This window comes from Macadamia integrifolia, chromosome 3 (assembly GCF_013358625.1).
Source record: "Macadamia integrifolia cultivar HAES 741 chromosome 3, SCU_Mint_v3, whole genome shotgun sequence".
Classification (NCBI taxonomy): domain Eukaryota; kingdom Viridiplantae; phylum Streptophyta; class Magnoliopsida; order Proteales; family Proteaceae; genus Macadamia; species Macadamia integrifolia.
Genome location: NC_056559.1, coordinates 24,787,901 through 24,798,035, shown reverse-complemented (window position 1 = coordinate 24,798,035; position 10,135 = coordinate 24,787,901). Strand labels below are relative to the sequence as shown.

At 35.5% G+C, this 10,135-nt stretch overlaps 1 protein-coding gene across 1 annotated transcript; it reads left to right on the top strand.

The window, feature by feature from the left end:
* Window positions 1-5,395: 5,395 nt before the first annotated feature.
* Window positions 5,396-10,012, top strand: LOC122073047 (protein Iojap, chloroplastic). The gene is made up of 5 exons (XM_042637543.1): window positions 5,396-5,928; window positions 7,883-8,009; window positions 8,664-8,802; window positions 8,917-9,005; window positions 9,475-10,012. The coding sequence occupies exons 1-5, from the start codon at window positions 5,707-5,709 to the stop codon at window positions 9,594-9,596; spliced, it is 699 nt and encodes a 232-aa protein (XP_042493477.1). The 5' UTR covers window positions 5,396-5,706; the 3' UTR covers window positions 9,597-10,012.
* The last annotated feature ends 123 nt before the right edge of the window (window positions 10,013-10,135 follow it).

The window sequence follows — 10,135 nt, the reverse complement described above, 5'->3', positions numbered from 1 at the left end:
AAAATTTTCAAGGCCATAGCATGGCTGCTCTTATGCAAATGTAGTTATTGACCATCAAGATATCCTTAGATTATTGGTATGACTCCAAATTTCTGAAACCATTGAATGTCATCATGAAAGTAATATTAGTTCGAAAAAATAGTCATATTTTTTCATACTTGTAAATATATTTATATGATAAATCAAAACCAAACTAATAGAGAAACTGAAACTGAATCAAAATTGTTGCATCCTTATCGGATCATGTTTTGAATTCATTAATTCTTACATAAAAAACAGCCCAAACCGACCAATTGACACCTTTATCTAGGGCCATGGGGTAAAAAGAGAAAGATATAATTTTTATTATTATTAAAAAAATTTGGAGAGGACTATGACTTGTTCATTAGAAAATAAAACATTACAGAAATAAAAATTGAAAGAAAATATTATGTGCCTGGTGGGAGTTGAACCCACTATACCAAGGAAACCATTAATTCTCAAAGTTTGAGCTACAGGCACTTTGATGATTGAATGGGAAAAATATATATAAAATAACATATATTTGTCTACGCAGTATACAAGATTACAAGTAACCTTAGCTTTCTTAACTGGAAAAAAAAAAAAAAAAAGTTAAACTTTGCTCATCAACGCAGGTTGGTGGCAGGTGATCAAGGATGGCAATTAAGCTTCGAAATCTACATTTTGGGGCATAGACATTTCGCACCCCATGTTGTAAGTTTGAGAGTATTTTTAGATATTTATAAATTAAGGGAGTACTTGAGAATAATGATTGGTGGATTACTCTCATATAAAAAGATTCTATTTTGCATCGCTGATCAGCGAACTTCTCTATTAAAAATAATAAACAAATAAATAAAAAGGTTGTACACACTATATAGTTTCTCTCATCGTTATCTGACACACTCTCTCCATATTTTCCCTATCTATCTTACACCCCAATTGGTGGGGCATGTGGATCTCTTCACAACAAATAAATGTACAAGAGTGAAAATAGTTTGCATTTTCATATCATTTATCCACATGGTTGAATAAAGAATTTATGTAAAGGTCTAAAAACCAAGAATAAGATTCGGATTGGTATTGGCTGATTCTAATTCGATTTAGATCAGTAAGAACCGAGAATGGCCCTTTTTGGGTTCAGCTCATGATCAACTATGGAATCGTGTGTTTTTATTTTTTTTTTATTTTTAATAATAAATGGCACAAGTTTTTGGGCACAACTGTGTACATACCTTGTAGCGCCTTCAATCTTTAGATGGGAGACAAGGGTGTTAAACGGTTCAATTCGATTCGGTGCAAGATTTTCTTAGGTAATATAGAAACTGAACCATTTAATAAAAAGTTTTAGATAGTGAAATTGAAACTGTTTATAAATGGTTTTCATAGGTTTTTTATTTAAACGGGTTATTTCCTTTTTAATTTTTTTTACTGAAATGGAAGTAAAATTAAAATTGAATTAAATTATTTATTATTGTATTTTTTTAATAGAAAAAAGAAAAAAAAATACATTAACTAAAGTAGGAAAAAAGAATGTCAAACGTTACAAAGATTACGTAAAACTTTCGATTCTAGCCTTCAAGGATAACTAGCGTGCAATAGACAAACTCCTAAGACAAATATTTAAGTTTAAAAAAAAAAAAAAAAAAAAAAACTCTATGGCTAACAACCTCTTGCTCTTGTTGAAAAAAGCTTGATTATATCGTCACAATCAGTCTAGATGGTAGTGGTGGTGATTCCTAGTTGTGCCTGCAACACTCTTTCGAGAATATCTTTGATTCTGGTGCGCTTCCTAAAATTCCAAAGTTAATGGATATAGAAACACACAAATATTTGTCCATTCTACTTTACAATATTTGTCCATCCTACTTTACATGTACATGTCATAAAACTTCCATCACTCACAATAAAATCAAATATTATTTTGCAAAATAATGATGGATAAATCACTTTTATATAAAAGATTTTATTTTGCATTGTCAACGAACTTTTCACTTATAAATAATAAACAAATAGTAAAGGAAAAAGATTGTACACACTATAGTCTCTCTCCTCCCTCTGACATACTCTTTCATCGTTCTCCTTATAACTGTCATTTAACAAACTATCTTGCACCTCTCAATTTGTCGGACTCCTCTCCATAGATAAGAGAGGGGAAGACAGAGCAGAGGGAGGAGAATGCGTTGAAAATATATGTCCATCAAACCTAATTCTTTGTTAATTATATTAATTTCATATTTTTCATGCATAGTATATTATCAAGGACTATGATAGTTCAGCCCAAGGAGGTAGCGCAATTGGTGAGCAATGAACTTGGTACGAATCATAAACTCAGATGTCATAAGTTCACATGGGGTGTTTAGTGCTCTTCATTAATTTATCGCATAAGGGTAGGGTTAAAAACCCCATTAACTCTCATAGATAACAATGGTCTATGATGGATGGTAATCAAAATTTCAAGGCCATAGCATGGCTAGAAAGATATAATTTTTATTATTATTAAAAAAATTGGAGAGGCTTCGACAATCTACTATGACTTGTTCATTACAAAATAAAATATTAAAGAAATAAAAATTGAAAAGAAAATTACGTGCCTGGTGGGAGTCGAACCCACTATACCAAGGCCGAAACCATTAATTCTCAAAGTTTGAGCTACAGGCACTTTGATGACTGAATTGGGGGAAAAAATGAATATATAAGTTAAAGTATATTTACTTAATTAAAAAAAAAAAAAAAAAAAAAAAAGGGTTAAACTTAGCTCATCATCGTAGGTACGTGATCAAGGATGGCAACTACGCTTTGAAGGTATTTTGTTTTCTAATCTACATTTTGGGGCATAGACATTTAGTACCCTGTCGTAAGTTTGAGGATATTTTTAGATATTCATAAATTAAGGAAGTAACTGAGAATAATGATTAGTGGATTACTCTCATATAAAAAGATTCTATTTTGCAATGCTGACCAATGAATTGACACACTCTCTCCTCATTTTCCCTATCTAACTTGCACCCCCAATTGATGGGGCATGTGGATCGCTTGACAACAAATAAATGTAGAAGTGTGAAAATAGTTTGCATTGTCATATCATTTATCCACATGGTTGAATAAAGAATTTATGTCAGGGTCTAAAAACCAAGAATAAGATTTGAATTGGTCTTGGCTGATTCTAATTCGATTTAGATCAGTAAGAACTGAGAATGGCCCTTTTTCGGCTCAAGTCATGATCAATTATGGAATCATTTTTTTTTTCAACAATAAATGGCACAAGGTTTTGTGTACAGGTGTGTACATACATGGTCATGCCTTCGATCATTAGATGGGGGACAAGGGGGTTAAACGGTTCAATTTGATTCGGTGCAAGATTTTTTTAGGTATAATCGAAACTGAACCATTTAATAAACAATTTTAGATAGTGAAATTGAAATCGTTCATAAATGGTTTTCCTAGGGTCTTTTTTATTTTTTTATTCAACCGGATTCTTTCCTTTTAATTTTTTATTGAAATGAAAGTAAGCATAAAATAGATTTTAATTGTTTATTATTATATTTTTTTTAAATAGAAAAATAAAAAAATGCATTAACTAAAATAGGAAAAAAGAATGTCAAATATTAGAAGATTACGTAAAACTTTCGATTCTAGCCTTCAAGGATAACTAATAAAAAAAAGAATAAACTCTATAACTAACAACCTTGCTTTTGTTGAAAAAGCTTGACTATATCCTCACAATTAGTCCAGATGGTAGTGGTGATGATTCCTAGTCGTTGTGCCTGTGGCACTCTTTTGAGAATACCTTTGATTTTTATGCATTCCCTGAAATTCCAAAGTTAATGGATATAGAAACACACGAATATTTGTCCATCTTGCTTTACATGTAAATGCCATAAAACTTCCATCACTCATGATAAAAACCATGTGCTTGGTACAAGTCCTTGGTATTCCGACAATGGTAAGATTTGGTCTGGCTTGGGACGATGATTCAACAGGCTGTCAGGTTGTAAGAGATTCAAGTCATGAATCCATTTGTTAATGTTAGAAATTACAGCAAGAGGATTGAAGAACTTCCCTTGTTTTAACTTACGATTTCTAGCCAACTAGATAAAGTAATAGGTGATGGAAAAAGCTGATACGAAGAGAACTGAATTTAACAACTGCCTAGTGTAGTTGGTGAACTGTGGTGCGTAAAAAATCTATGCTCACCAGGAGTTCTTGAGTTTGAGCTTCCTGATTTTTATCTACATCCCCTCCCTACTTATAAAAAGAAAAAGAAGAGAACTGAATGTTTTTTGATATACCTATCTAGTTTATAATGTTTTCCAACATGAGTTTGATAGAGGAGCCATGTAGGTTTTTTGTGTGACGTCCCAAGACTTTGTCCAGATTCTCTTAGAAATTGAAAAAGATGAATAGAGGTGTCAATCTGTTTCTTTTTCAAGAGAACATAGAGGGCATAACATATCCAAAGGAATGAATATGGCTAAATTTGCCCTAGTATGAACTTCACTCATTAACTTTCTTAAAAACATCTTGAACTTCGGGTGAAGAGGGGATGCGGATCCTCTTATGAGAATCATTCCCGTATAATCTTGATCCACATACACGAAATCCACATAAAAAAAATCTCGTGATGGATTCCATGTGTGTGAATTAGAAGCACAAGAATAGTTCTTGTAGGAAAATCTGATCGGTTTCCACAAGTGATTCCACATATACCATTCTTAGGTAAGAAACCTAAAAGGTAGCATGGTTTTTATGCCTAAACATAAAGTGGGATGTGAAGATTGCTCATGACAAGCGAAAATCTAACTCTAATTGCCTTCACGTGTGTCCCCTTGGCTGCTAAACTGGTGTAAGATGCCACGCGGCCTTTTTGGGAACTCTCTCCCATAAATAAAAAATAAACAAAGGAAAGGGTTAATTTGATGATGGACTCTAAGGGCCCGTTTGATAACGTTTTTTTCGTTTCTATTTCAAGAAACGGCAGAAACATAAATTTCCGTTTCTAGAAACAGAAACGGAATTGAAGGTGTTTGATAAGTCATGTTTTTATAAGTCGATAATAACCAGTGAAAATATGGCCACAAGTCGTTTCCAAAAACGGTGAAACAAAGTTGAACTTGTTTCGCCTGGGTCGTTTCTTGAACCATAAATAAGTAGAAATTTCTATTTCTATTTCTGAAAATAAGTGAAACGAAACAGTTTTATCAAACGCTTTTTGCTCTGTTTCTACTGTTTCCGAAAATAAAAACGGCAGAAACGCGTTTCTTGAAACGTTATCAAACGGGCCCTAAGGTTTTCCTCTTGAGTCATCCAATGGGGTGGATATTTTAGATATTTCACAGTTTGGATGAAGAGTGAAATGTGTGGAGTGTGCACACTTCCTGCGCACCCTTAAATATCTCGAAACTTTTGCAACTCTAGGCACTAGGTCATCTTCCTCCTATAATAAAATCTTGAGCTTGGATAGGATGGTTTCAGCAAGTTACTTCAATGGTATCAACTGGATATTCTGAAGTTACCCTTTCCAGATCAGGCCCCAGTCTGTCTATACGTGCCATACTCTTATGCATTATCGAACCAATCTTCTGTTTCTCATAACAAAAGAAGATTGCTAACGTCTCTCTCTCTCTCTCTCAAGAAACCTTGAACTCTTCTCCTGCTCTGTTTCACTGTTTCTTCCCAAATCCCACAAAACCCAATAAATCTCTCATGGCCTCGGCTTTCGTCTCTACCAGTTTTCCTATTTACAGGGCTTCGTGTATAAATTTCGCAATGTTCAGACTGCAATTGCAGAGCAATTTGAAACCGTTTCAGAAGAAAACTTGCAGTCAGGAATGGCATCAGCTTACTGTGAAGAGGAGGGATAAGGCTGAGAGTATTAACATCCCCAAAGCTATGAAGCCTTCAGGTAGCGAGGATGAAGACGTACAGGTATGCTTCATTTCTTCAGTTTTTTCTGTTGAAATGTCTCTCCTTTTAGGTTATGCCTTAATGGGTTTCTATGATTTTTCCTCTAATGGTCCATCTTGTTCTACGCGTTTGTTTTTGCTGTCCTCGTTTCCCTCTCTTATAAGTTTCTGGGTTGAATATTATCTTTCGGTGCTATGGACTTTGAAGTCGGCCGTTACCGAGTGGAATTGAGTATGAGAACAGGAAATACAAGGATTAGGTCTACTTGATGCATAGCTCGAGATTTCAAATATATGCCAGTTGATTGTGTGCAGCTATTGTGTGTTTGGTTTGTGTAATTAATTCAAAGAAACAATAGAATGGTTGATGAACACCTGGATGGGTTAAATAGTCAAGCACTTAAGCTACATGAGGATGGTAGCAAAGAAGGTAAGATGTTGATGACATCCTTGTTCACTCATCATAAGCAGGGGAGTTGGTTTCAATGCCCCCTTCAAATATAAGAAAGAAAGATGAGACAGGTAGCATTCATGGTCTGCACAGAATTATGGACTGAGGGACTGATGGCAAGTTCAGATGTCCTAAGTTACCTCCATAATGTGGCAGGAGTATGAAGGAAAAATAAAGCTTGATATTTAGCATATAAGTGTCATGACCATGGAGTTGGATTTTTGCTGTACATTCTCATATTAACGCTTTAGCTTTGACTAAAACACTAACACCCAGAAGAATTTTAAGTGGACATGTTACCGGCAGATTGTTGGAAGATTCTAATGCTTTTAATGTGTAGCTTACGAGGGAAAGGTCCGCAGCTCCTCACAATTAGTCACATAGGCCAGCAGCGTACAATCATCACTTCAGGCTATTAAAAAGTTGGTTTCATAGTATAGTTTCACCCAAAGCCTGTGTTGTGCATCACTTGGCATTGATAAACATTGCATAGCATGTTCTCTTTTGGAAGACACACTTCATGATGTGTGATATCCTGCATCAAAATATTTTCCTTATCATGTTGAGGGTGACCATGGCCTTATAATGCTTATGCTTGACAATTGCTAGCGCATTCCAGATATCAACCCAAAAAACCAGAAAGAGAGAGAGAGAGAGAGAGAGAGAGAGCCCTGATGCCACATGAAAGAAACAAGTATTATTCCCCTACAGCTGGTTGAGTTGTACTCTTTTTGGTAGGGTGAGGAAGGGTGGAAAATAACCACTTAAATATTTGCAACTGCTACTCAAAATGAGGGACCAATTGCCTTCTAAAACCAGCTTCTAACTGAGCACAGGTTGAATAAATTGGATATTTGTCCCCTGCCCCTCCTTAGATTTTGATCTATATTTTGCTCTGTTAAAGCGTGCTGTATTTTCTGATTCAGCTACTACTCCACCCATATTTCACCTGGGAAATCTATTTCTTTCTATTAAATTGTGCTGTATTTTCTGTTTCTGCTCCTACTACACTGTATTTCTCCTGGTTTGTTCAATTCATAATGTCCTAAAAGAACTTGCCACTGCCCTCCCTCCCTCTCTTCGAGTGTGTTTGCACAAGAGGTGACCACCACCTCGCAGAAGTCAATAGGCTGCTGCATCATCTTCAGTTTTATTTCTGACTCTCCTTTGCTGCAGAAATTCTTTTTTTTCCCCTCCCCTTTGTTTTCTTCCTCTTCTGCTTTCTTATTCAAAATCAACTCATTACCAGAAGATGAAACAAACTCTAGTAGCCATTTTGACCTGTACTGTGTTTAAAGTCCTTATTCATTGGCAATGTCTTCTGTTTTTTAATTCAGCTTTTTTGCTCACAGTTGGATCCCCTAATACCCAGTATCTATCCATATTTGTATATGTATGTGCGTGCATGCATGCGTCTTTATTTGTATGTGATTTTGTATTTAAGATTATTTTCTTATATAAACATCAGTTGATGATGTGTCAGTGGCTGTTGCTTGTGAGTTGACAAAAGTGTGCTCTTTGGCAGAATCTAATTGAAGACACAGATGCCATGTTTGATGACCTGCTTGAGAAATATGGGAAGGTTGTTTATAGAAGTAAGGATAAAAAGTCCCCTAGTGCAGAGGCTGATGACGATGCTGAAAGCTTGTCATGTAAGGTTATTTATATCTCTGAATCAGAACATGTTGTGTTTATAATTCCAGCATATATAGAAATTTTCTTAGTAATAATGCTTGGTTTGTCTTTATCATGCTTTCACTGTTTCACAAATTCTTAACTGGGATGAATCAGCTGCATGACTGATAACCTTCTAACCGATGGACTTTCCTGTACTGAGCCTTTAATATTTTCTGAGGTCCATAGAGCCAGGAAACATTTCTTTTCTTTATCATTAATCAGAAGATTTGATACAGATCCTATATATTCATCATTAAGGCCGCATTTGTTTTAAACTAAAAGCTGTGTAAAATGAAACTTTTCAAGTAAAATCCTACTTTTCTGTGCTGATTTTACCTGAATAATTTTTACTTGGATTTTACCTGGAAACAAACAGTGCCTAAAGGAAATGAAAGCACAAAACAAGCTGCTTTTTTTAGCATGTTCTATGGAATTGCATTGCTTTCTTTTGGCAAATGATTTTCGCTATGCCCAAGTAACTGTGTCATGTTGGTCTTTTTCCCATTCTCAGATTGGCTGTGAATTGTACCTGCTCATATATTTTTCAATTGATGGTTAATGTGTACTTGCCTTTTAATTTTCTGAGGACAATAATGCATTAAATTCTCCTTTTCCTGCCATTCCTGTAGTTGCTGTGGCTCTAGCAAAAGTTGCTAGTGAGGTGAAGGCTGCGGACATCCGTGTACTCTTTGTGAAGCCTCTGGTATATTGGACTCGATTTTTTATTATTGCCACAGCTTTTTCACGTCCTCAGATTGATGCCATTGGGTATGTGATTCAACATGAACTTATATATCTGTGATTGATTTGTCTTTGGCAGAATGACTTAGCTCACAATTTATATTTTGAACAACATAAGTGGCAATTTCCTCCAATATGTAGGTCTAAAATAAGAGATCTAGCTGAGAAACAGTACAGAAAAGTTGCATCTGGTGACACTAAACCCAATTCATGGACCTTGTTGGATTTCGGTGAGTGATTTAATTTCTCGTTTCCACAGCCCTAACTGTAGAAAACTAGAATGCTGGAACTGATCCAAACCATTTATAAAAGCTTGACTCAATCAAGTGCGCTCAGTGATTGATGTGAATATATTACTTTAAAACCTGTATTTATTCATCTATCTGCTTACCTTTATAAAACCTGTACTAACATACAATGGCTCTGAAAGTAAAGTGGGAGTTATTATTCAGTAAGCTCTCCCCTCAAACCCTCAAATCAAACCACAACCACCCCCCCCCCCCAAAAAAAAAAAAGGGGAAAAAAAGAACACTTCTATGCACACGGCACCACTTCTTTTAATTACATGTTTTGCTGCCTGCGATTATTTTAGGGGAACAAATTCCCAGTTGATAACTAGAATTCATGGACTGAAATGACTGTAATTTGATTAGATCACAGACCTTATTTTAAGATTCAAAGTGGTTTATTTGTTGACAGGTGATGTTGTTGTCCACATATTTCTTCCTCAACAACGTGCTTTATACAACTTGGAAGAATTCTATGGAAATGCAACACTCATCGAGCTGCCTTTTGAAAATCAATCCTCAATTCGCAGTTGAAGGACTTCAATTACTCCCCAAGACATCTCAGTTCTGATGGTTCAGACTAATTGCTACCTCCTGCGCATACATTCTGCATTGTGACATGATCAAAATTCAAAGATCAGCTGAGGGTCTTGACAAGGCTAGGGAATCATCTTTTTTTTTTTTTAATGGTAGGCCCCAGAGAGAGTTCAACTCATGACCTCTTAATTGTGAGGTGTTGGTCCGTGCCAACTAAGCTACCCCTTCGGGGTTGTGAATATTCTGTTTATGGTGAAGCTTGAGCCAGAAGTTCAAATGTAACTTATTTTGGTATCACAAGGCTGCTCAGTTTATCTATCATGTCAGTTGAAGAGCATTTCCAAATTGACAGAATTTGTACTTTCAACTGCCATCTGTATCAATACAGAAAGCCTGGAAATTTATGAAGCCAATATGAGTTCCCATTCTGGGGTGTGGTTTTTTTTTTTTTTTTTTTTTGGGATGGTGGGGTGGGGTATGTGTATATGGCATCCTTGTGGAGTTCAACCTTGAGGAGGTTTATTCATAGCCTGCCA